The 27,118-nt window shown below is 28.2% G+C and overlaps 6 protein-coding genes across 6 annotated transcripts; 3 read left to right on the top strand and 3 right to left on the bottom strand.

Moving 5' to 3' along the window:
• Positions 1-13: 13 nt before the first annotated feature.
• Positions 14-4,406, bottom strand: DICPUDRAFT_155773 (uncharacterized protein; the record flags this gene model as incomplete). Its single annotated transcript, XM_003291140.1, has 8 exons — positions 14-204; positions 274-2,460; positions 2,529-2,858; positions 2,919-3,242; positions 3,317-3,454; positions 3,537-3,701; positions 3,768-4,088; positions 4,160-4,406. The coding sequence occupies 8 exons, from the start codon at positions 4,404-4,406 to the stop codon at positions 14-16; spliced, it is 3,903 nt and encodes a 1,300-aa protein (XP_003291188.1).
• A 119-nt stretch (positions 4,407-4,525) lies between these two features.
• Positions 4,526-4,897, bottom strand: DICPUDRAFT_155772 (uncharacterized protein; the record flags this gene model as incomplete). The annotated part of the gene is made up of 1 exon (XM_003291139.1): positions 4,526-4,897. The coding sequence occupies one exon, from the start codon at positions 4,895-4,897 to the stop codon at positions 4,526-4,528; it is 372 nt and encodes a 123-aa protein (XP_003291187.1).
• A 1,087-nt stretch (positions 4,898-5,984) lies between these two features.
• DICPUDRAFT_98926 (uncharacterized protein) lies at positions 5,985-9,308 on the top strand (the record flags this gene model as incomplete). The annotated part of the gene is made up of 1 exon (XM_003291145.1): positions 5,985-9,308. One exon carries the CDS (start codon positions 5,985-5,987, stop codon positions 9,306-9,308), a length of 3,324 nt encoding a protein of 1,107 aa, XP_003291193.1.
• A 982-nt stretch (positions 9,309-10,290) lies between these two features.
• DICPUDRAFT_81870 (uncharacterized protein) lies at positions 10,291-16,358 on the top strand (the record flags this gene model as incomplete). Its single annotated transcript, XM_003291144.1, has 3 exons — positions 10,291-10,348; positions 10,505-11,617; positions 11,695-16,358. The coding sequence occupies 3 exons, from the start codon at positions 10,291-10,293 to the stop codon at positions 16,356-16,358; spliced, it is 5,835 nt and encodes a 1,944-aa protein (XP_003291192.1).
• Positions 16,359-16,779: 421 nt separating this feature from the next.
• DICPUDRAFT_38624 (uncharacterized protein) lies at positions 16,780-17,668 on the top strand (the record flags this gene model as incomplete). Its single annotated transcript, XM_003291143.1, has 2 exons — positions 16,780-16,866; positions 16,934-17,668. The coding sequence occupies 2 exons, from the start codon at positions 16,780-16,782 to the stop codon at positions 17,666-17,668; spliced, it is 822 nt and encodes a 273-aa protein (XP_003291191.1).
• Positions 17,669-18,629: 961 nt separating this feature from the next.
• Positions 18,630-23,860, bottom strand: DICPUDRAFT_57189 (uncharacterized protein; the record flags this gene model as incomplete). The annotated part of the gene is made up of 6 exons (XM_003291138.1): positions 18,630-20,497; positions 20,576-20,837; positions 21,042-21,949; positions 22,211-22,554; positions 22,699-23,121; positions 23,209-23,860. 6 exons carry the CDS (start codon positions 23,858-23,860, stop codon positions 18,683-18,685), a joined length of 4,404 nt encoding a protein of 1,467 aa, XP_003291186.1. The 3' UTR covers positions 18,630-18,682.
• Between the last annotated feature and the right edge of the window lie 3,258 nt (positions 23,861-27,118).

Raw genomic sequence — 27,118 nt, 5'->3', positions numbered from 1 at the left:
TAGTTTATTACTTTTATTGTTTTAAATGTTTTTTAAAAGCATATACTTTAATTTTTAAGAAAGTACTCTTTTTATAAATTATAAAGGATGCTATAAATATTAAAGCAAGGCCAACCACACCTGCCACTACTGCAACTGCTATAATCCAATTTTTAGATTTTTGACAATCAAATTTATAGTCTTGAGAAATTAATAAAGAAAAATCTAAATTAAATTAAAATAAATTAATATATTATTTTTTTTTTTTTAAATGAAAAAATAATTTATGCATACCAGGATCTATTAAACACTCCTCACAATGTGGTAAATTTAAAGAGATTTTAACTGAGGTTTCATTCTTTGATAGCAGCTGAGTTGTAATGGTGGTTGGTCTATCATTAGCTAGCATTTTATCTTGGAACTTTGCATATAAAACTCTTTTATTTTTTGAAATCTTCAAATAATTAATATTATTTGATAAATATTGTGATGATGACTCTACCATAGCATTTTCATTATCTGAATTGCAATTGTCGTTTGATATAGATATATCTGATGACATTTGTACCTGTAATCGATTTAAGTTGCTTTTATATAACCAATTTGAAATTGAAAGTGTTATTTTCAAACCACCTTTAGATACTGTAAATTGATTACCTGCAAAGATAAAATCTTTGTCTTTTCCGATTACCTCTTCTACAACTAAACCTATTGTTGCATTGGTATTGTCGTCGTTTATTCTTTTTTGATTAAATGATGAAACTGTGTCTACTTTTTTTATAAAATCCCAAACTGATGATAAATTATGTGTTGATACTACATTATTATTTAAGTCTAGCTCCACTATGGATTCGATTGAAATTGCGAAACCAACTTCATTATCCCTAATAACTGTAGAACCATTATTACCGACTTCAGTTTCGGTTTTTGGGGGTTCATTTCCTTCATTGATTGGTGATGAACAGTCAAATCCTGTGAATTTTGGATTACATTTGCAAATACCTGTAGTTTTATCACACTCACCATTTATATTACATTTTATTGGGCATTCTTTTTCAGGGGCTTCATATGGATAAAGTAAACCACTCCATTGAACTGAATTTTGTGTTAAAGTAAATTGAACTGGACCAACTTTTCCAGGACCTATGGTTGTTTTGATTGACTCTGGAGATATATTGTGTGCTGCTACTTCTTTATTATCAATAAACAGTTTTTGGTTTTCTATGACTGAACCAAACCAACCATAAAGTGTAATTTCACCACCTGTTGTTGATGATACTTGGGTTGATGATATTATATAATGGTTTGGTACTGCACATTGCTTTTCGAAATCGAGTGTTGTCCATTTGTTTGGGCAGGTGCAACCAACACCATTGTTTACACCATTATTATTACATTCAATAAAATATCCATCATAAATTTGTGGTGTGATGATTAACGAATTGGTATTTCCTGATTCTGTAATAATAAAAATTTCAAAAGGCTTTTTTGTAGGTAAGATTGGAACCTTAATAACAGTTGAAAACTGAGTTGATACCGGGTTTTGAACCGTATTTTCATTATACATTACACATCCAATTTGTGCCTTGAGTAGTTTTTTACCAGTTAACCATAGGTTACCGCCTCTATCTGTAATTGTGTTCAATGTGCCAATAATCAAAGGTTCTTCTGTAGTGTACTTGGTTTCGATATAATATGGCTTTGTTTTTTCAGATAGTGTTTTAGCTGGATATCCACTATACAACCCCACATTATTAATTAGACCAAAAACTGAATATATGAGTTTGCCAGGGTAACCAAATCCAACAGGTAATTGTTTTGAACAAGTGTATTTTGCCTCTTTATTTGATATTTGCAAAATTTTTGAAACACATTCAATAATTTGATTATTTGAATTGCTGATATAAACTATTGGATATGTATTATTCTTTATGCCACTTTCAGGATCAGTGGCACCAAAAGTAAAAGTGATTGTTCTGTCCTTTGTACTAACATCGATTTCTGTTTCTGGTGAAACAACAAATGAATCCAAAACAGGTGGTGTATCATCATTTGAGTCAGAACCACAGGTTAATTGAATTTTATTAATTGTTGTTGAATTTAAAAAGTATAAAAATGGATTGAATATACTTGAATAGTTGATAAGTAGTGTTGAAAAATTGGATACTCTATTTCCTTTGTCATATAGTTTAACTTCGTCAATCACATAGTTTTGAGTTAGGCATGGGTATGAAATATCAACACCAAAATGATACTGGCCAAGAAATCTATTTCCTGATTTCATTTTTGATAAATCCAATGAAATATTATACGTTGATTGATCGATTTCACCTTTTATTACTACATATCCCCTGTCAAAACCATTTACTTGATCTTCGATTGTGACATCCCAACCAATGGTGCCAACTAAATTATTCTCATTAAGTTGGCCTGGAATAATTTTTTTAATTTCTCTAAACATCGGTCCCTGAAAATCCATATCTAAAATTACATTATATGTTAAATAATTTGATAATACACAATTTAGCAATAATAATAGTAATACATACTTGATTTTTTGATTATTAGCTTAGTTTCTAAATTAGAGCTACTAATAAAGTAAGTGTATGGGTTGATTGTTAAAAAGAAACTATATTCACCAAGTTCTACATTAGAGTCTACATAAAATTCAATTTGAAATAGTTTTAAAGTTTCATTAAAAGTTGAAAAAAATAGCACTGGTTCTACTACATGGTCGTTCAGTGATGAAATTGGTACTAATCTGAATACTGATTCTTTTGGTGCATTGCTATAATTAAAGTAGAGGACATTGTAGTGTCTATGACCTGTAACATCAATATTATTATACAAAAATGATACATTTTTTATTGAATAATCAACTAAATTTAAAAAAAAGTTAATATTAATTAAAGTTATTAAAAATTTAAATCAATACTTACGATTGAAAAATGGAGCTTCTTGATGGATTTCTACATTTTGGCCATATGCAGCCAAAATATCACCATAACGACTGTAGAATCTTGAAAAAACCTGGTCAACCACCGAAATTTCCGAACCGAAATTTGTAAGTTCATACACACCATCATTTACATGACCATAAACCAAAGATTCGACTCCAAAATGTTTTTTATCACACAAAATATAGTTAAAGTTATAGGGGATAACAATAGAAAGTTTTAATAAATATAAATGATTTTCTAAATGGTATTTTTCTGCGTTGTAAATTGTAGGGGCCAATGCTTGATCATAATTAAATGAAGTATCTAAAATTTATTAAAAAGTTAGTTATTAATTGTGGTTTGTAGAGTTTTTTTTTTTTAATTTAAATTTTTCTTACCAAAACTTTGAAATGGTATTGTCTTTTGTGTTTGTTGAGACAGTGGGGTATAATAAATATTAGCTGTTGAACTATATTGAGGCTTTAATAAAAAACTAGCTTGGTAACTATATGATCCAGGTGAAGATTCAAAATACCCTATTTAATTAAAAAAATAAATTTTAATATAAATTGTTTTCAAAACAAAAAAATTAAAAAAAAGTGGAGATAATAAACATACCAAATGGGAATTTAGCGGTTATTGGGAAGTCTTGGTTGAATACACAATACTCTATGGATTGAAAATCATATTTTTTATTATCTGTAAAAGTTAAAGTTAAAACTGGAATAGAAGTTGAATAAACTGGTGTATTTAAACCAATCGTTGGTATAGAAACTAAACTATCTAAAAAAATTTATAATTAGTACTCATTTACAATCCTTTTTTATTAAATTAAAACTTCCTACTTACAATCAGTTACATGTGTTTTTATCTGATTTGAATTTGCTTTAATAAGTCTGTTAGTTTGGAAATAATAAAGGTCATAAAGATTAGAACCTATTCCAAGTGGAGCTAAATATGTTGTACTCGAATCATCACCATAAATTGGGTAATTTTGAAAGATTAATTGCAAACCATTTAATTTTAAATAGAAAAACCTTTTATATACTGCCGAGTTAGTTTTAAATAAAAGAACAGAGCCTCTTCCATATCCAAATAGTTTTAAATCTTGAATACTTTGCGAATCTGGGTATGTTTCAATACTTGTAATTGCTAAACTATTATCTAGCCCTATAAATTTTTAATTATAAGTTATAATATCATTGATATATTCATACTCTAACCAATATTTGTATACTTACCAGAATTAGTCAATGGCTCCAAGGTAAATACTTTAGATTTATCACCTGATGAAAAAGTTACTTTGGTTGATAAAGGGTCATAGCTATCTGGTATCCCTTTATTACAATTTAATACAAATCTATTTGTAAAAAGTTTTGTATAAAAGAAACAATAGTCCCTAATTGAACTATCTAGTTCTGTTTTCACTCTATCATATGAAACATTTGAAACATCACTTGTCACTTCATATTCACCAAATATATACATTTTTGGTAATATTGTATATTTGTTTGAAATTAGTTTAAATGATATTTTATTAAAATCTAGAACTATATTTTTGATAAAAATATTAATATTAAATAAACTATATTAAAATACCAAGTATTTTAAAACCCACCTAAACATTCAAAAGTAGCTACTATGGTTGTTCCAAAAATAACTGAGAACGTGCCTGGATTAGTTTCTAGCAATATATTATAAACTTTAGTGGTTCCATTTTTGAAAGAAGGACTATTACTAATAGAACCGCCTGAACTATCTACTGGTATGGCGTCACAATCTTCTGATTGATCGGATACCTCACACCAAACAACGGCCGTAAATTTGCACTGATATGTGCTATCTGCTGAATCTGATGCATATTGTTTATAGAAATTAGATATTGAAATATCTTTAAGAACGTACCCACATATTAAACTATTTAATAATATTAGAAATAAAAATGTTAAATATAAAAAACCATAAATATTTAATTTCATATTATTTAAATATATTGTTTATAAAAAATAAAAAAAATAAAAAAAAATAATGTTAAGCAAAAAATATTACATAAAAAATAAAAAAAAATATCAGGTTTAAACTGGATATTTTTTTTTTCTTTATAATAATAAAAAAAAATTTTGTGCAAAAAAGTGATGTGTTTTTATTATTTTGGAGGAGTGGCGGTTTTATTATTTGGTGTTTGCCTGTCACGCTGTAAAACCTGATATGTGGAAGATCAATTTCTAGTAAAGAAAATGATATTTGGCCAAATATCCACCAACCATTTTTTTCTTTATCATTAAATAATGGATTTGGGCTTGATGGAAATAAAAAGTGTGATAATTTAGTTGGTACATTAAATCTAAAACTATATTATTATTTTTATCACTATGTTATTACTATTATTTTTGCAATTTATCTTTAATTTTTTATATTAAATTTTGATCTTATGTTCATAGGTCGTGCAAAATCCGCTTGGGTATGGATTAGATAATTTAATTTATGGTAAAAGTAAAACCTTCATTGCTGAAAGATATCTGAAAACAAAAACTCCACAAATCCGTATTAATGTGCTGAATAGATAATTTTTAATCTACCTTTAAAATTATTATAATTTATACTTATAATTTTTATAACAATATCTTAAATCCATAGAATTTTGGTATGTTCCCCCATATATACCCAGTAACTTTCTAAATATATATTATCCATTATTTTTCTTTTTATAAACAAGAAACTTCTTTTTTCATACCCTTGGTAACTATTTATTTCTTTGAAATTATAAAAAAAGATGTAATTAATTAAATTTTTCAAATATATTTTTTTAAATATTTTAAAAAAAATATTTTTTTTTTAGAAAATTAATTTTTTTTTTTTAAATTTTTTTTTTTTTCATACTTTAGACGCTATCTATAAAATAAAATAAAACCCCACTATTATAATAATTTATTCATTTATTTATTTATTTATTTATTTATTTATTTATTTATTTATTAATTTTTTTATTTATTTATTTATTTATTTATTTATTTATTTAAATGTAAATATTTAAAATATTTATTTTATTTTCAATATATATTTAAGATGAGATTTTTAAAATCTTTTAATATTTATATTTTTATACTAATTATATTTATTTTAAATAAAAATATCTATGCAATAGATAATAAAAATGATGTTAATGAAAACTGCCCACATAAAATTACAACTTTAGAAAAATGGTCAAACTTAGCAACATGGAAAATTAATAATAAACTACCGGTAGTCAATCAAAACATCAATATTACCGGCCCGATTTTATTAGATATATCACCACCAGCATTGGGAACCATTAGAATAACTGGCAGTGGTATGCTTGTATGGGACCATAAGCAAGGTTTGGAACTAAGGGCAAGGTCTATAATGATTTATGATGGTGGTCAATTAATAATTGGTAGCGAGCAATGCAAATTCAAATATAAAACATCCATAACTATTTATGGTGAATCTATACATACTGAAGTTAATCAAACAATTGAGGATGGTTTAAATTTAGATTTTGGGCAAAAAGTAATTGGCATTGGCCATGGTGGTACGATAGAATTACATGGCGAAACACCAAAAACTCTTTGGACGAAATTAAATGAAACCGCCAACCCATCGAATCAAATAATTACAGTACTGGACGAAGTTAGTGATTGGCCTGTTGGTTCCGAACTAGTATTTGCCAGCACTGATTTTGATATGTACCAAACCGAAACAAACTATATCGAGCCCTGTAAAGAATGTAAAAAGAATCAAATTAAATTAAAGAATCCATTGAAGTATTCTCACTGGGGCAACATTACCAAAGGAATTGATGAAAGGGGTGAAGTTGGTTTATTAACTCGAAACATTAAAATTCAAGGCTCTCTGGGTACTTCGTGTGTAAACTCTCCTTTGGTTTGCGAATTCTTCAAATTTGATACCTTTGGTGCACATATTATGATTCAAAAGGATTTTAAAAATGCCCATTTTCAAGGTGTGGAGCTATTTCAGGTAGGTCAGTCCCATGTAATCTCGAGGTATCCTATACACTTTCATATGTGTGGAAGAGTTGATGAAAAAGGAGGCTATGAAAAACCTGCATATATTCAAAACTGCTCCGTTCATAAATCTTTCTCAAGATGCTACGTAATTCATGGAACACATGGTTTATTGGTCAATAATAACATTGGGTTTGACTCGATAGGCCACTGCTATATGTTGTGTGATGGTATCGAAATGGACAATATCATTACAAATAACCTGGGTCTTTTAACTAAAGCTGGTTTATTATTCCCACACGATAGAAGCTGTGAAATGTGTAAAAGAGTTCAACCATATGACTTTAATGGCAACCCAACACAATGTACAGAATGTGAAGCGGTTTCAACATTTTGGATTTCAAATGCAAACAATCATTTCGTTGGTAATGTTGCAGCCGGTTCGGAATCAGCTGGTATTTGGTATATTTTTCCAGAATACCCAACAGGTTTAAGTCACAATGAAGGTGTAGAAAAGAAAATCAAACCATATTTAATACCAGCCAGAAATTTTACAAATAATGTTGCGCACTCAAATACCAACGGTCTTCAAATTGACTCTGGAATTAAAATTACACCTCCAAGTATTAAAAATCCTGAACAACTCGGCGCAATTATAAATGGTCGATATAAACCAAGATCTGACCCAACTGATATCAATTCTGACCCCACACCTTCAATATTTGACGGTGGTATACTCTACAAAAATCGTTGGCGTGGTGGATGGGCAAGAGGAGGTCATTTAATCTTTAAAAACTTTCAAATCGCTGATAATGCAATTGGATTTACCTTAGCAAGCGAAGGCACCACACCTGAAGATCCAGCAGTTGGTCAACAAATGTACAATTCATTATTTGTCGGTGAAACCGATAACAAAGGTCAAGCATCAAACAAAATACCATTGGTAAATGGTAGAAGCTATCCATTCGGCGAAAATACCCTTATGCCAATTAGAGGCTTTGAAATATATGATGGAACAACTACATTGGAAAATATCACATTTCAATACTTTCAAGTGCCTGCATCAATGCCACAAAGAAATATATCTGCCATAGGGTTTTTTAGAGTAGATGATTGGCAAGACTCTAGTAAAAGTGGGTTTAGAAATCTTAGATTTTATAAAGTAGATAAAGAAATTCATTTTGAGAGCTCATTAAGAGATGGTGATAAAACCTCGACCATTAGAGATTTAGATGGCTCACTAACATCAATACCAAACACCGTTTTAACAAGAAACCTTCCATTTTACAAAACAAATAAATGTAAATATATACCAAAATGGAATGGGCTAGTTTGCAAAGAGAATACTGCTCAGCTTTTCATATGTAATGGAGACTCTTCAATAACCAACTATAACGGCAAAGAGGCAGGGATAGTAGCAATTAAAAATAATGACCCAAATCAATTTTTAGGATTAGAAGGTACACCAACTCATAGTCCAAAGGTTAGATTTCAATATTTAGTATACAAAGGGCATCACTATGATTTCCATTTTCCACACCCCACTCCACACTACCTTAGAATACAACCAATGAACTGGGAAATTAGTGAAAACTTTACAATAGGTGTATGTATTGGTATCTCGACTGGTATTGAACTAAAAGTTACCAAGACTTCCTCTGGAACTGATGGAAACTCAAATAATGTTAGAGAACTATACCCAACGAACAGCAAAAGCCAAATAACAGAAAGCACCTATTACTTTGACCCAATAACATCAATACTATATGCAATGTATTATCAAGATAATCCTAGGTTAGGGGATAACTATTGTCCAAGCACTGGTTGTGAAGAACTTGTTGTTAGAATTTACGGCCCAAATTATGGAAGAGTTACTGGTGATTGTCAAACCCTTGCCTATCATGCCACATTCACAATTTTTGATGAAAAAATCAATGATAAATTTAAAAATACCACACAAATTGAAAATAATAATTTCGTTTATAACTCTAGCGAATCATATAGAGGCGAAATATTTTTACAATTTAATCCATCACCAAACAACCAACTAAAATTTGAATGCGATCAGTGTATTCCTTCAACAGGTATAAAATATTTAGAACTTTGGGTAAATGGTGGTAAAAATTCCTCAAGTCAAAATATTTCAATTAAATTATTAACAAATAATAATAATATAAATTTAAAACAATATAATATTGATATAAATAATTTTCAAAACAATTCATGGACATTAGTAAGAATACCATTTAAATTATTAAAAATTCTAAATAATAACAATAATAATAGTAGTGAAGCTAATAATATTATTAACAGTGTTGTATCTTTCAATGGTATATTAATTAACTCTGGGTTCAATCAATCACCAGTCTATCTAGATAATATTAAATTTATTTATGATAATTGACATTTTATAAAAATCTAAATAAAATCTAAATAAAAATCTAAATAAAAAATTTACCCAAAAAAAAAAAAAAAACTGTGCTTGTTCCAAGCAAAAATTTTCTCATTTAGCCAAATAAAAAAAAAAATAAATAAAAAAAAATAATAAAAAATAATAAAAAAAAAATAAATAAATAAATAAATAAAAGTAAATAAATTCTTAATATAAAAAAAATCTTTTTAAAACTAAATTTTAAGAGATAACTAAAATATTTACATTTTATTTTGATTTTTTGTGTGTTTATTTAAAATTTTAATTTTTTTTCACACAGAAAGAATTAATTTTTTTTTTAATCTAGATTAAAAAAAACAAGTGAAAACAAGATAATATGTAAATCAAAAAATAACTATGAAAATTATTATAAAACTGTTTGGACATCTATCCAAAATTAGATTAGCATGTGTCATGACACAAAATTAAAAATGAAAAAAAAATGAAAAAAATAAAAAAAAATAAAAAAAAAAAATAAAAAAAAATAAAAAAAAATAAAATAATCCAAAACGGCTCAAAAAAATTTGCACCAAAATTCTTTTTTACTGCAACTCTGCCATTCTACCGAAAAAAACTAAAACAGAAGTGAGTATACGTTTTTTTTTTCTTTTTTTTTTTTTTAATTAATTTCTTATTTTTTATTTTTTTTTTTTTCTAATCACACAAGAAATCCTTATCCATTTTTTTTTTTTTTTTTTTTTTTTTTTTTTCCAAATTATTATTATTATTATTGTTGTATTATAGAATATTTTATAATTATATTTATTTATAAATATTAAAATTTCAAATTTTTTTTTTTTTTTTTTTTTTTTCCAAGACTATTTATTTATTCATAAAAAAAAAAAATTATTTAAAGATTAAATAAAAAACCTTTTTTTTTAGTTTAATCAATTTGTTTATCTTATCCAATAAACACTCCTATTTTTTAAATCACAACTTAAAAAGGATAAAAAAAATGAAAAAAATATTATTATATCTTTTCATTTTAATTTCCTTAATATGTTTGGGTGAAGGTAAATTTATATTATTTTTATTTTTATTTCTTTGGAATTATTTGTTTTTTTTTTAGATATAAATTATTTGAAAAAACAAATTTAAAATAAAAAAAAATAATTATATATTTTAATTTTTAATATTAATAAAATATATTTTTTTTAAATAATATATAGCAACCCATTTTCGTTTTGGTACCATTTCATACCAACCAGTTGGATCATACAATGTAATTAAATTCTCATCAAATTTTGGATTTAGAATTGAATTTTTCAGTGGTCTCATGAATAGAATTGACATTGGTACAACAGTTAATGTTGGTACTTTAAAGTTTGGTTCAGGTAGTGATGTCAGTGTAATAGTTACAGTTAACAGTTTTGATAAAACTGAAAATTGGTTCACTGGTGATTTCTCAGTTACAAGAACTTATCCAACAACAACCACCGAAAAAGATTATTTAGTAGTTTTCACAAGTTGTTGTAGACTTTCATCTCTTATAAACAATGCAAATGGTAATTGGTATATTACCACCAAAGTTAGACTTCAACCAAACACACCATTCGAAAGTTTAAATATTTCACCAGTATCTGGTATGGTTCCAATTATTAATGTTATCAACAAAAGAATTAATAAATTCAAAGTTGTTGCCAATGACCCAAATGGTGATTCCGACCAATTAACCTTCTCCACCGAAGTTCTTCCAAGTGCAAGTTTAACACAACCATCAGGTCTTACTATTGCTCCAACCACTGGTATTGTCACTTTCACTCCAACCCAACAAGGTCTTTATTCAACCCAAATTGTTATTAAAGATCCTCAAGTTCCAACAACTTATATCGTAGTCGATTTCCTTCTCAAGTCTGAAGATAAAACCGGTTTTTGCCATAATACTTGCGGCAATAAAGCTAATACCGTATGTAAATATAATACAGATTGCGGTTCATGTACTGGCACTGATAATGATGGTAACACCTGTACAACCAGTGTACCAACATTTGTTTATCCACCAACCCCAGCTGATGGTGAAGTTAAATACATCGACATTGGAAAGAGCAGTACTTTCTCATTCCAATGCACATCTCCAGATACTACAAAGACCGTTCATATTCAAACTGCCAATTTACCATCAGGTATCACCCAAACTAAAAATATTCAAGATCAAAATACTGCTACATTGGAATGGTCAATGACTGGTACTACTTCAAATGTAGGTTCATATGTACTCTCAGCCGTTTGTACCGATAGTGGTGGTGTTAGTTCAACAGTTACATCATTCACTATTTCCATCAGTAAGTAACAAATTTTTTTAATTATTTCTAAACAAAATAAAAAAAAAATTAGTACTAATTTTATATAAAATTTTTAGAAAAACCAATCTGTGGTAATGGTGTTACTAGTGGTGTTAATCAATGCACATGTAACAACGAAGGTTGGGACCCAAGCTCAAATTGCTTCCAATGTTCAGAAAATTATTTTGGCCCAGAATGCATTAAGGCCCCAGCTTGCGAAAATGGTGCTGTAAACGATGGTACTGAAGGTGATGGTACATGCTCATGTTTCTATGGTTGGAAAGGTGAACACTGTGATATTAGTACTGCTGATTTCTGTAAACCAGGTGCCCCAAATAGTGTCTCTTCATTCTCAAACTCAGACCCAAGTTATATAAACCCAACTTTCTCTCAAGTATATATCAACACCAACCCATCCACAGCTGCCGCTGATTTAGGTCTCAAACTTAGTATTCCATCCAATTTAGAAAATCTTAATATTTTAGTTGTAGTGGATTCAGCTCCATCCAAGGATATCTATTGGAAATCGGTTTCAAACTATATGAGCAGCTTTATTTCAAGAATAAATACACTTTGCGAAAGCCCAAGTCTTGGTCTTGGTCTCTTTTCAGATGCTGCAACTGGTGGTTATAATTTCCAATTAAGCAGAGTTATTGGTGATAATATCGATGTACTCGGTAAATCTGTTAATTATGATGTTATCTCTACAACTTCCACTCAAAACACTGTCGCTGCACTCAATGCAGCAGCTCTTTATCCATCTGGTTGGACCAAAGGTGCAATTAGAATTATTGTCCTTCTTACAGATAAGGATAGAAAAACAGAATCAGATGCTACCCTTTTCAGCAATTTAGAAGCACAATCAATTATTCCAGTTGTTATTGGTCTTGATAACCCAGTCTCAACTTGGAATACTAGTTTTGCTACTAAAGGTTATGGTTATGCAGAAAGCTCAAGCATCCCAACCGCATCAAGTGTTGATTGGGTAAATAAAGCTTTTAATGGTATCTCTACAGTTTTATCTAAAGCTGTCCTTAAAGTCGTATCAGATCCAGATAAGTTCATCACCTTACCAACAGCTAGTGTAAATACCAATATTGCTAAAAAACAAGATACAATGGCTTCACTTCCAGTTTCAATGAAGTATCCAACAACTGCAGTTTCAAATCTCTATCCAGAGGCAACAGTATCTGTTATTGGTTTTGGTACTTCAAGAGTTATTGTCAATTATAATCATCCACCAACTACATCCACTTTATACATTAATGCAAAACAAAATACCCCAATTACATTTACATTCCCAGCTAATGATATTGATGGCAATAAATTAAATGTTCTTATTTCCACTCTCCCAAGCTCAGCCACAGGTACAATTAAAATTGGTTCATCTACTGGTTCAAATGCAGTTGTTAATCAAGCATATGAAATTGCTAAAACAATTTTTGTTTTCGTTCCAACTACCAACTATTTCAATCAAAATTCAGTTGATTTTTCTTTTTCAGTATCTGATGGTTGTGACTCTGCTTCAGGAACTGCTAAAATAACAGTTGAACATGTTAATCAAGCACCAACCTGCCCAACAACTCCAATTTCTGTTACTTCAAAATTAAATTCTGAAATTTCATTCCAACTCAAAGGTAGTGATATTGATGCTAACGAATTACTCTATGTTGTTTTTTCTGATTTATCCCCAATTTCAGGCAGAGGAACAATTAAATCAAACTCTGCCAATGTTGTAGTTAATAATCAATATCAACTCACAAGTTCAACACCATCCACTGATTATGTTGGTTCATTCACTTTTACTCAATCATACAACCCAGATAAATTAACCACATACCAAATCAATTATAAGCTCAGAGATAAAGGTGGTTTAGAAGCTCAATGCGCACTTTCATTCAATCTCCAACACTCTAATGTTGCCCCAACCATTATTTCTCCATCAACTGCTGCTATTAATCAAAATGGTAACCTTCGTATTGATTTATTAGCTATCGACACTGACTCAACAGCAGTTAAATTTACAGTTACCCGTTTTTCAACATCAACAGATAGTTTCTTCTATGCTTGTGATGATGAAAACAAAAACCCAATCACTAGTCTTACTACTGCTTTAATTACCTTGGATCAAAGTTCAAAAGCCAACTATTCAAACCTTTGTTATCATGCCCCATTAGAAAATACTTCTTCTGACTCGGTTACATTTACCGCAACTGACGATGACAAGGTAGAACCAAAAACAAGTGCACCATTTACCATTACTATAAATGTTGTTGGATCCCGTGATAATGTTGCTCCAGTCGCTATTCAAATTCCAAATTTTTCAGTTAATGAAGATGGCATTTCTACTCAATTCGCAATTGATGGTACTGATGTTGATGAGTTGGATCAAGGTAATCTTATTGGTATTATTAAAACCCAACCACTCTTTGGTAAACTTGTTATAACCAAAAATAACCAAGCTTCAGTATCAGGAAAAGCCCCATACAAACTTATGTATCAACCAAATTTATTATATCATGGATCTGATTCTTTCAGCTATGCAGTTCAAGATACTTTAGGTGCTGAATCAAAAGTATTATCTACCACAATTACCGTTGTTCACGTAAATCATCCACCTGCACTTACTATTCAACCACACACATTTAAATCTTCAGATGAACAACCAGTAGTATTAACTCTCTCACCAACCGATGTTGATAATGATAATCCAGTATTTACATGCACAATCACTGCACTTCCAAAAAGTGCTTTAATTTTCAAATCAAATGGTGAACAAATAACTAAAGTTCCAACAGCTCTTCTTTCTGATAATAAGTATTACTTTAAATCTGATGGAAAGACCTATCAAGGTTTCACAGATTCTTTCAAAGCTATTTGTAGTGATAATTTTGTCCCAGTCCCAGGTATTTCCCCAGAAGCCACCGGATCAATCATTTTCCAATATATAAATACTGCACCAAATGCCCAATCATCGAGATACCAATTAGTACAAAATCAAGAAAAATTCTCATTTACAATAATTGGAAACGATATTGAAACCCCAAATTCACTTCAAGCTTATATTAATATTCTTCCACTCAAAGGCAAATTATTAGATAAAGATGGCAAAGATGTTGTAATTTCCCAAAAAACACCATATGGTCTTTCAGATTTAACATATACACCAAACAAAGGTATTTCTGATTGGGATATGCCAGGTAATGTTGGTCCATCTGATCAATTCACTTTTTCAATTACTGATGGTGATCTTACATCCGCTCCAAGTATCTCTTACTTCTTAATTGAACCAAGAAATCCACCAACATACAATGGTATTTCAATTCTTTCAACTAAAGAAAATGAAAATCTTTCATTTACTATTGATGGTGTTGTAGGTGGTGGTGGTAAGAATGTTTACTTAGAACTCCAAGAAATCAAATCAAATGGTACCCTTTATGACGTTGTTTGCATGGGTAGTGAAGGTTGTATTGCCCATGATCAATCCTCACCAAAAACTATTTATAGAGACTCTGATAACAACAAATACAACTTTATGTTTGTTCCAGTTATTTATGAAAATGGTGACAACTATGCTACAATTAAATTTAGACTTTACGATGTCTATGGTGCCAATGAACAGATATACTCTTCAAGTTATACAATTATTATTAATGTTACCCCAGTCAATCAAGCTCCAGTTATTGAATTAATTTCATATACAGTTGACGGTGTCGAAACATTATTTGGCTCCTCTTTAGATGTCTTTATGCTTTTAAATACCAGTGTTATTATTAAGTATGATGCTTCAGATATTGACAATCCAAAAAAAGAATTACAATCTTTCATTTCAGGTCCAATTACTCGTGGTATTGTTCACAATTACAACAAAGAAACCGAATCTCTTGGTGAAGAAATTAACTTTAGTACCTCACCAATTAATGATATTAGCTCTGATGGATATTGGTATATTCATTATACACATAATCCAAATCTCAACACAACTGTCAATAAATATACAAACATTCCAATTTCAGTTAGAGATCCATTCGCCGCTGTTGCAACTTCAAGAGTTAACATTAATGTATATGTAAATAATGTTGGTCCATATATTACTACTGATGAATCCAAATTCAACACTACCGGTTCAACTCGTAATCCAATGAGAATTTATGGTTTATCATATGTAGATCCAGATTCAAAAACTGTTGGTACTAACCAAATCGTTCTTTCAATTGTTGGAAAAGATAGTGATGAACCAGTCAGTATCGATGATATGGAGTTCTCTTTAGACTACAACACTTCATGTGTTTTCAGCACATCAGTTGCCTCAGTTACCTGTACAAATACACAAAAACTTTTAGAAAGCTCTCTCAGCAGTATCAACATCAATCCAAAGAAACAAGGTGTTTATCGTATTAAGCTCTTTGTTGACGATTTAGGTTATAATGCTCCAGAAAAAATTAGAGATCAAAATCATTTAAATGCCACCGCTTATTATGAAATTTCAATTTCTCCAGGTGGATCAGATGATAAAGATAACAAAACCGTTTTAACAGCAGCTATCGCAGCTTCAGCAGGTGGTGCAGCTATTATTGCTGCTGCCATTTGGCAAGTATTAAGAAGATCAGCTCCACCAACTGATGCATTCTTTGGAGATGCACCATTCATGGAAGGTGCTGTTGCAAGTAACCCACTTTATGAACAAAGTGCAAACTCTTCTGTTAATCCATTATACAATGATCCCGAAGAAGCATTCTAAAAATAAAAATAAAATCTTTCCAGTTTCAAAAATAATATTTAAATAAAAAAAAAACTTTTATCATAACAATAACTATTTACTATTTTTTTTTTTTTTTTTTTAATATATTATCTAAAAAAGGATTATTGATCATTAAAATAATAATTATTATGTGTAAATTCAAAAAAAATAATTATTTTTAATTTTTTAAAATTAATTTTTTTTTATTTAAAATATTTTAAAAAATTTTTTTTATTTTTTTAATTAATTTACAAAACCAAGTTATTTGTTTCATTTTTCATAGTTTTTAATTACATTGTGGTTTGTAAATATACATATGGTGTTGTTTAAATAATAGTGCACATACTCAAATCACTAATTAATTAGAAATACGTAAATTTAGAAGTAATACCAATATTATTTAAATAAAAAAAATAAAGATATGACGGGTAGTTGGGTGTTTTTTGCATTAGGTGCATTTGTAGCTAAAAGTTTTCCAGTTATCGAAGGTAGTTGGAGATATATGGGTGTATGATATTATTGATATTAATATAATTTATGGTATATTTATATATTAATATATTTTTATTTATTAGGGTGCATCTATTGTGTTTCATGGTATTAAAACGTATATATTCGGAAAACTAGTAAGGACAATAGAATTTCCTGATGGTGAAATGGTATCTATAGTAATTAGGACCAATAATATAAATAGATTAAAGAACGAAATTATTAAACATCAACCGGCATTATTTCCAGGTGTAGAATTGGATTTTGATGATGTTAAATACTTATCGCGATGGACTCCACCTCATTTTACAGAACCATGTTTAAAAAATAAAGATTTAAAGATGGTACCAGATGGTGGTGTTATTTTTTGGAGTAGATTCGAACCAATACCAAAACGTGGTGTAACATTAGATATTAAAGATAAAGATCATATTAAATTAGATCAAGCAATTCAATACGTTTCAAAATTAGGTAAAGGTGGTATAGCAGATGAATCAATTCGTTTAACAGAAACTCAAGAAAATGCATTAATCGATTTACTATTAGAAAAAGATGAAGCCATTTTAGCGCTCCACAGAAATTTTAGTCCATATCCAAGTGTTTTTAAATATCATGCTTTAAGATATCTTAACCATAAAAAAGGTATACAACAAGAAGCCCATTCAAAATTAAAAAATGAACCAATTGAATTATCACAACCAAATCAACCACAACAATCCCAACAACAACAATCCCAACAACAAAAACAAAAACCAATCCAAACTGATAATAAGACTTCAACTAAAGCTCCTGGTGCTGATATAGTAAATACAAATTTATAAATTACCCAATAAAATACAAAAATAAAAAAAATAAAATGAAAGAGAATACATATTTATTTTTTTTTTAAATAATAATAACAAACCATTTTTTTAAAACTTTTTTTTTAAAAAAGTTTCATTAAATTTTTTTTTTCACCAGGGATTTTTTATAAAACTTTTTTTTTTTTTTTTTTTTTTTTTTTTTTTTAAATTTATAAAAAAATGTAAACAAATAAATTATATTTATTATTAAAAGTAATACACTTTTTATCTGTGTTGATGATATTTAAAGTGTTAAAAAAAGAGTGATTATAGCTAAGTTAATAATTAACTTGTTAATTTAGCTATGATCATTCACAGCTTTTGTCCCTTTTTTATAAAAAAAAAGATAATACCTCGAGTGATTATAGCTAAGCTAATAGGATTCATTTGTTAGTTTAGCTATGCTCATTCATTCTTGGTATCTCTTTTAGCTTTAAAAGGGCAAAGAAAAGTTTTCTTTTTTAAAGATTACCTAAACCTAAAAAAATAAAACTAAAGCCTTACTTAGATTCAAGCTGTAAACAAATAAAAATGCTTTATTTTCCACTGGTTTTTATTTGGTCTAAGGAGGTGCAAATGGTCTGTGTCGAATCTACCTTTGGGTCTATATCTGTGATGAATCCTCAGTCTGCTTAGTAGGGAAATGACAACCAATAACCTTTCAAGTTGCATGAAATGGATTTCAAACAACGAAATAATACAAGGATTAATACATTCTCTAATGTATTTGTAACATATTTTAATAAAAAAAATAAAAGTCTTTTTTTTTTATCTTATAAATTACAGACAGTCTTTATTTTATTTTTGGAGATTCTTTGATCTTTTAGAAGCAAAGGACAGATCTTTAAATGAGTCTTTTTGAATAACCATTATTTACTACACGAAATACACAAATAAAATATAAAATAAAAAATAGAAATGAAAAATTTTGAAAAATATTAAAAAGTTATAAATACATAATATAAATTAATTTTTATTATTATGTTTTTTTTTTTAAGAAAGATGGAAAGAAGATTGACCTTCATTCATGGCATATAAGAGTTTTTCTTTCATTACTTCTTTGTTTGAATAATCTGGTAATTTGATATAATTTGTGCAAGACATAACACTCAAAAGATAATCATCAGGAGTTAAAGGTGGGAAATGGTGTTTCTTTACTATAGTGAGACGTGGAATTAAACCTTTAAAGCCTTGTAATGGAAGGTGTGGACTACCGGAAATAAATAATAAGAATTGTTTTCTTTGTTCCGGAGTGAATTCTGACATAATTTGGAAAATATTTTGAACTGATTTGCTTTGAAGAGTGTAGCCGTGATCAGCTTTGGTGCTTTCCATGAGTGATTCAATACTCCAATCACTATCACTACCTGTTAATGAACCACATAAAAGTGACTCGACTTCTGCAATGGTGAATGGTTTTAAACTTGAAATTGAGAATGTTTGATTGAAACCTTCTTTAAAAGAATTGAATTGTCTGATAACACCATCGTATAAAAAGTTTTTGACGATTAAATTTAAGTATTCTTCAAGATTTTCTAATGTGACTGGTATATTTTCACCTCCTTCTTTCAATTCCCAACCTTGGAAACCTGGTAAAGTAAAATCAAGACACAAATCTTCAATTTTTGCACCTTCGATTCTGAGTTGATCAATTTCTTCTTTCTTTTGAGTATCACTGAGATCTGATTTGGATTTAATTTCTTTAATACGTAATACTAAACTATATAAATTATTTAATGATGAGGCATAGGCTGGTGATAGTTGACGAAGATCTTCAAACTCTAATTCTTGTTCGATCATATATTTATAAAATGGTTTTGATAATGGAAGGTCAATTAATCTTTGGTCAAAGAATGTTTTTGCAATAAATGAACCTAAAAATTTAAAATAATCTAATAGTTTTTTATCTATTGTAGTTGATGGATTAATTGGTCTTGGGAATAATCCTCCTGGACAATAAATATATTCATGAATAATTTCTGTTGTTGTTGGTGTAGTTGGTGTTTTTGATGATGATGGTGATGATAATGAATCAATTTCCATTTTTTCAGGTTCTGAAATTATTGTTGTAGTTGTGGTTGTAGTATTATCTGTATACCATAGATTTAAATCTTTTCTTTGAATTTCTTTTGAAACTAATGTAAAGAATTCAAGAGTTGGACCTAAACCTGTACCAGCTTCACCGAAATATTCAACTTCCAACATTGATTTAGATTTACCATATAGATCCATAACTTTGATTGCAGATTCTAAAATTTTATTTCTATATATACGAACTTTTTGTCTTTGGATTCTACCAACACGGAAATCTCCACCTCTGTCATTATTGCTCGATACTGCACTACCATTTGTTTGTCTAATGAGATCTTGTCTTTGTTGAAGGGTGGAAAGAGCTCTGGCTATTCCAAATGAGGTTGAATAAAAGAATAATCTCTTGCAGTCAAATGGGAAAAGGAATGAACAGCTATTTAATAATTGTTTACACCAATCTGGGAAAACACCACCACAAAGTGCCAATGGATCTTGAAGTTGTCTCATAATTTTAGCAGTTAGTTTTTGTGAAATAAATTCTGATGCATTGAGTAATGATCTTTCACTGGTGAAGAGTGATGCTGATGAGAGAATCATTGATGAATTTGATAAAATTGATCCTGCATTTACGCTGGCTGGGTCTAAATTAAACATATAGAGGCATCTTAATAATGATAAAATTTCATAGGTTGCTGTATCGTTGCTAGTTAATTGGAATGAATGGTCGTCAGTTAAAAAGTCGATTAATTTTGATGAACCTAATTCTCTAATTGGTGGCTTGGTATTATTGTTGGAACCAGTTGGGGAATTTGGTGAATCAATTTCTTCTTGGGTTAAATATCTATATTTTAATACATGTGTTGAGTCCCACAATCTATTGGTTTGAACATTTAAACTACTTTCATAATCATTGTTATTATTGTTGTTATTATTACTATTAAGTGTTGCTATTTGTTGGACACGTGCAATTCTTTGAACAGCTTGGAAAATTGTAATTGAGTTGGTGAGTCTTTGACCATCAACAAAAATACCCAATTTTGATGGGGTTTTTGTTGTGGAGCCTGTTGCTGTAGTTGATGTTGATGCAGTTGGTGATGTGTTTGCAGTTGGTGGTGTACTAGTTGTAGTGGTAGTGGTTGTTGTAGAAGCAGCAGTGGTAGTATTTGAACTTGGAGTAGTGGTTGTTGAGGATTTATTTAACTCGCCTTGATTTGAACTAGAAAGACTAATATCATTTACCTTAACATCATGTACAGATTCACCATCCTGTTCGTTTGGTTCATTGTTTAATAACTCATCCTCGTCATAGTCATCATTGTACTCTTCTTCATCTTCGTCATCTTCATCCATAATGCTATCTTTCTCTTTTTCAACTGGTTTTTCTGTTGTTCCATCTTTATTAGTATTTGATGTAGTTGTTGTTAATCCTACAGTTGTTGTTGTGCAAGATAATGAGGCTGGAACAGCACTGGCTAAATTTGGTGTAACAATAACTTTTGAATTTAAAAATTCCTCGATTGCAGTTATATTTGCTAAAGGTTCTATTAAAACAATATTACCAGAATAATCTTTTAAGTTTGGGTCGGTACCTTCTTTTTGGAGTTTTAATTTAAATGGTTGGGTTAAATATTTGAGACCAGAACTTGTTCCAGAGACATCACTAATGTTGATATTGAAACGTTCGACTTTATTTAAAGCATCATGAAGCTTTTCGATTAATAAAGAGAGCAAAAGTGGATTTGGTGAGGAAGTTTTCAATGGAGTCATAGAAGAAGCACCACTCTTTTGGTAAGGAACTAAAAATACTTTAGCAAAACATTCAGCATGCTTTTTGATATTACCACGAGTAAGATAATTAAGTATACTACCAACTAAATCACTGTGTAAAAACTCGAATGCAGAGATACCTTCAGTGTCAATCAAAAGACTCTTAATTTCTTCTAAAATTTCAACACCTTCTTCTTTTTCACATTTATTTAATTTCTGACTTAAGTTCTTTAAAATTGATAATTCTTTAGTTGAAAAATTTTCATTAGTTGCGCCCATCATAGTTTGTAATTTAGGGAAATATGTATCTTTAAGCTTTTTGGCTTCTTTACAAACAAATGATTTAAGTTCCTCTTGTGTAGTTGGAATAATTGTAGTGGTGGTTGATGTGGCAGTTGAGGCTGATGATGGAGTTGATGGTAATGAGCTTGATGTTGATAATGATGATGGAATTTGTGGTGGCTGAGAGCCACTTAATAAACTGTTGGTTGGAGTATTTGGTAATGGTGAACCAACAAAAAATGGATTATTGGAAAATGGTGAGCTTGCTAGGGGTGGTGGCTGGCTCGTTCTTGATGCAATCGAAATTGGATGAGTTGTTGTAGGAATAGAAGGTATTGGTACTGATTTTGTTGGAGTTTTAATATTTGATTGTTGTTCATTAATTTCATCGGTTTCCATGTTATTTGAAGAGGATTCATCAGTTTTTTCAACCTCGACTACTGAGGGTTGTTCTAATTTTGATAATCTGTCAACTTCATATACTACACCTTCACGTTTAAAATAACGATCAAAAATAACTGGTAATCTTTCCATCATGAGTTCTACTATTTTAATGGCAGTGGCGACAATAATCATATCACGACTACCTAAAAGACTTGCTAAAAAGCTAGAGAATGCAAATTCTTTTAAGAGATCTTTGATTTGTTCGGATGATGAATAATAAAGCACTTTACAAATACAACCTAAACTTTTATAACGAACTGATGTGTTGACATTTGATGTAAACATTTCAACTAAAACTACAAATAAATCTTCACCTAAAGTTTTTAATAATTCTGGGCTTTCTTTATAAATTGCTATTCTTGGGTCCTCGGTTGGTTCTGTTGATGTGGAGGTAGTTGTAGTGGTTGTAGTGGTTGTTGTTGATGATGATGATGATCCTTCTAGTGAAGCTGGTTCTTTTCTTCTTGATGATAATGATGAAGTACGTAAAGAATTTGGAATTGAACGGTTTGGGGTTAAAAGATTTGCAAACTCTTGTGGTAATGGTGGTAACAACTCATTGATAAGTGAAAGTACTTCATAACATTGTTGACTATTTCTATTTACATTTGAATTGCTGCCATTGGCATTATCATTTGATGGATACATTATTGATTGGATAATACTTATAATACCTTCTTCTAATAAAGTTTGAGTAATATTTGGACAACCATGACAAACGGTAGCCATAATACGAATGATTTGAGAATAGGTATTTGGACTTAATGATGTGGTGCTATTATACATTCCAGATATAATCCTAACAAGATTTGATATTAATCCATGTGATGCAATAATTTCTAATTTTTGTGGAGAATCATAAAAACTTTCTATTAATCTTGAAAAACATAAACATGATAGCTCGACAACTAAAATTTTAAAAATTATAAAATATTAATATTGTAATTCTAAAATAAATTTAAATAAGCTATTCAATTTAAAATTAATTAACTTACCTTTTTGATCTTGATACTGTAATAAATTTGTTAAAATTTGAATTGGTTCTCTAACCATGTCAAAACAATCCTTTGGTACTTGTCTACATATATTTGATGCAGTAGTAATTGCCATCCTTTGAACACCAGTAGAAAAGAAATCGATAAAAGAAAGAGTTGCCATTAAACCACCAGCACGTAAAACTACAGTAGGTTGTTCTTGTGAAATTTTTTCAAGGGTTTGAAGACATTGTTCGGCAAGATCAATATATTCGATCGATAATAATTTTGAACATAAGATACTAACGGCACCGTGGTTGACAACAGACGAAATACTACTTGGTAAAGCTTCGATCATATTTGAAAGTGCTCTTCCAGCTAACAACATCATATCTGGGTTATGGTCCATATTTAAAAGATTTATTAATGCTGGTGCAAATGAATCACTTGGGAAACCTGCAATAGTTTCTTCGGTTGCAATTGATAAAAGGTCACAAACCTCTAAAAGACTTTCCATTTGCTTATTTTCGTCATCTGATTTTAAACCTTGTAAGAGTAATTTTGATCTATTTCTACCCTCAATTAATGTGTTGAGTAAGCCTACTGCTGCTGGATTACCACCTCTTAATGGTGTTTGTAATTCATCCAATAATGCTCCTGAGAGGTTTCTCATCAATCCTTGAAGTGATTGACGAGTAGTTTCAAAACTATTATCGTTTGATGATGATGATGAAGTTGGTGATGGTGTTTCATTTGTTGTTGTTGTAGTAGCCGATGTTGTGTTGGTAGTTGATGGTTGTGATGAGTTTGTATTTGTGGTAGTATTGTTGGTCGAGCTATCTACATTATTACTTGATTCCTCACTATTACCACTATTTAATTTTTGTTGGCTTGACATTCTTCTTGTTAATGGTACTGTTGGTTGCTTTGTTGTCGATGTATTATTATTATTACTATTACTATTTGTGAGTGTGGTTGGTAATGGTGAACTTTTTCTTCTTAAACTAAATGGTTTAAATGGTGATGATTCTAAAGAACTTGGTAAAGGTGATGTTGGTAATGATTGAGATGAAGCTGTGGTTCTTTAAAACCAAAAAATAATATGTTAAAATTTTTTTCTTTTTTTTTTTTTCTTATTATAAAAATATAACAAATTTTAAACACAAATAAATAAAAGGAGAAAAAATATAGAAATTTTAAGAATATGGATAAAAAAAAACTCTTTTAAACTTTTTAAAATTTAATTATACATCTGATAATTTTATCTCTGATGTATTTATATAAATAAAAAAAATTTTATTTGTGTATTTAATTATTATAAAATTAATATAAAAAAAAAACAATTTAAAAATTGAAAAATTAAAAAAAAAAATTAAAAAAAAAAATAAAATTAAAAAAAAAAAAAAAAATAAACAATTTTATTACAAAATTATAAAGATCAAAAATAATAAAAAAATAAAAAAAAATAAAAAAAATAATAAATAAAAATAACGATAAATTATGATAAAATAAAACCTTTTTTTTTTTTTTTTTATCTACTTTGATATGTAAAATGAATATATGAAAACTTACTTTTGTTTCTTTAAGGTTTTTTGTTGTGGTTGTTGCTGTTGTTGTTGTTGTTGAGCTGCTACTTGAGATCGAGTTCTAATTATAGTAGTAGGTGTTGAATTACCCACACTAGAGTGTTGTTTTAATCTTTTACTACTTTCGCTTTGTTCACTATTTACACTGTTTTCTATATCGCTGGAATTATTATTATTGTTATTATTATTATTATTATTATCTAATAGGTTATGAATAGAAGTTGTTTTACGTTTTCTATCTGTCTTTTCCATACAACTAAATATATATTAGTCGTTTTTTGGACGTTGTTGAATAGATAAAAAAAAAATGAATATACAAATAAATAAATAAAGAGTTTATATAAAAAAGATATTATATATACACAAAATACTACTATATTATATTTATTAATAAAAATAATATATAATAAACTATTTGAAAAATGTTATGATTCTATAAATTAAATAAAAAGTAATTAATATAAAGTTTATTGATTAAAGGTTATTATTGTTTATTATATGTATGTGGTTATTTCTTATTTACAAAAATCTAGATTCTATAAGCTATATGAATATGTACTAAATGTTTGTTTTTGAGGAAAAAATAAAAAAAGAATAATTATTAGCTAAAATTATTTATGATTTATGGTTTCTATTATTTGAAGGTTATTATTGTTTTTTTTTTATTCTTTGCGATATCATAATATTATATTATATATTATAAACATATATATATAAGAAATTATAAAGAAAGAAGGTTTAAATTTAGTTTTTTAAAAAAATACTGAAATTTTTTTTTGAAATTTTAATATCAAAAAAAAAAAAAAAAAAAAAAAAAAAAAAAAAATTAAAATTAAATTTTTAATATTATAAATAAAATAAAATTAAATTTTCTTTAATTTTTTATATATATTTTTTTAATTTTTTTATTTATGTGTGTGTGGTAGAGGTAATTAAGTAGTAGTAATAGTACTTATATATAGTTATATTAAATAAAAATATAAATATTAAATAAATAATATTTTTTTTAAAATTTTTTTTAAAATTTTTTTTTTTTTTAATTAACTCCATTTTATTATTTTATGTAAAATGTATCTATATATATAAAACCTACTTTTAAGAGGGTTTTGTTATCTTCTTTTATAATTTAAATTGTGTGTGGAACTAAATCTTATATATATATATATTTCATAACAATGTACAGTGTGTATTTATAAAATAACCGCTATATACAACTAAGTTACTATATTTATTACTTTATTATTTGATTTATTCGTTTTTTATTATAAAAAATGGCAACAACAAAATTTTTCTAAATTTTTAAAAAAAAAACAAAAATTAAATAAAAAATAAACTTTCAACCTGTGGTTTAATATCTAAACTACCTACTTCAAAAAAAAAAAATAACATAATCAATGTGATGTAGTATTAATCTTTTATTTAATATTTATAATATATGTAATTAATCATTATTCAAAACATTCTTTGAAAGGAATTTATTAGTTTAAAAAGATTCAAAGGTTGTGGTTATAATGGAATGGAATTTTAAAATTAGGATCAATACCTTGTGCTCATTAACTATTTGACCAGTTAAAGAAAGGCAAATATATATTTCAAATAATAATAATATAATTAATAAACTAAATAAAAAATAAAACTTAACTTTTTATCTTTTTTTTATTTTAAATCTATAGTTTTAAACAAGTGTTAAAAAAAAAAAGATATATTCAAATTTTAAAAGAAATTTTAGTTTATGAGGGTGGAATCTAATCATCATCATCAACATCATCAACATACATATCCTAAATTATTTTTTTATTGCTTTTTGATTTTCTTTATAAAAAAAAAAAATAAAAAAAGGGGTGATTCATTGTGGACCTTTGTAAATACGTATGTATATATGTAGTGTGCAAAATTGATTATAAAGCCATTTTACTATAAAAAAATTTTATCAATAAAATAATAAAACATTAAAAATTATCAATATTATAATTTTATAAAAAAACAAATCCTAGTAATTTTAAAAATTGATTTACAAATACTTTTTTTTTAAAAAATTGAAAAAAAAACTACTCTTTTTTTTTAAGAGGATCCTTAAAACAATGGGCTTGTGTGTGATTTTATCCGGGTGCAGTGGGTGTGTGTGTTTTCATTTTTTTTTTTCAAAAAAATTTTATAAAAATATGGTATGTTTACCATATTTGAAAAAGTTATTTTTTTATTTTAAATTACTAAAGTAATACTACTCTAAAATTTAAACAATAAACACAATTCCACAAAAAAAAAAACTCGTTTTAATAAATTATACACTCTCGCACTCAACCCTATCTTTGCCTTATGTCAAAAATAAAAACCAAATGGCGGAA

The sequence above is a fragment of the Dictyostelium purpureum genome (assembly GCF_000190715.1).
Source record: "Dictyostelium purpureum unplaced genomic scaffold DICPUscaffold_262, whole genome shotgun sequence".
Taxonomy (NCBI): Eukaryota; Evosea; class Eumycetozoa; order Dictyosteliales; family Dictyosteliaceae; genus Dictyostelium; species Dictyostelium purpureum.
The sequence above is the reverse complement of the archived record's forward strand: the minus strand, read 5'-3'. Positions and strand labels throughout refer to the sequence as shown.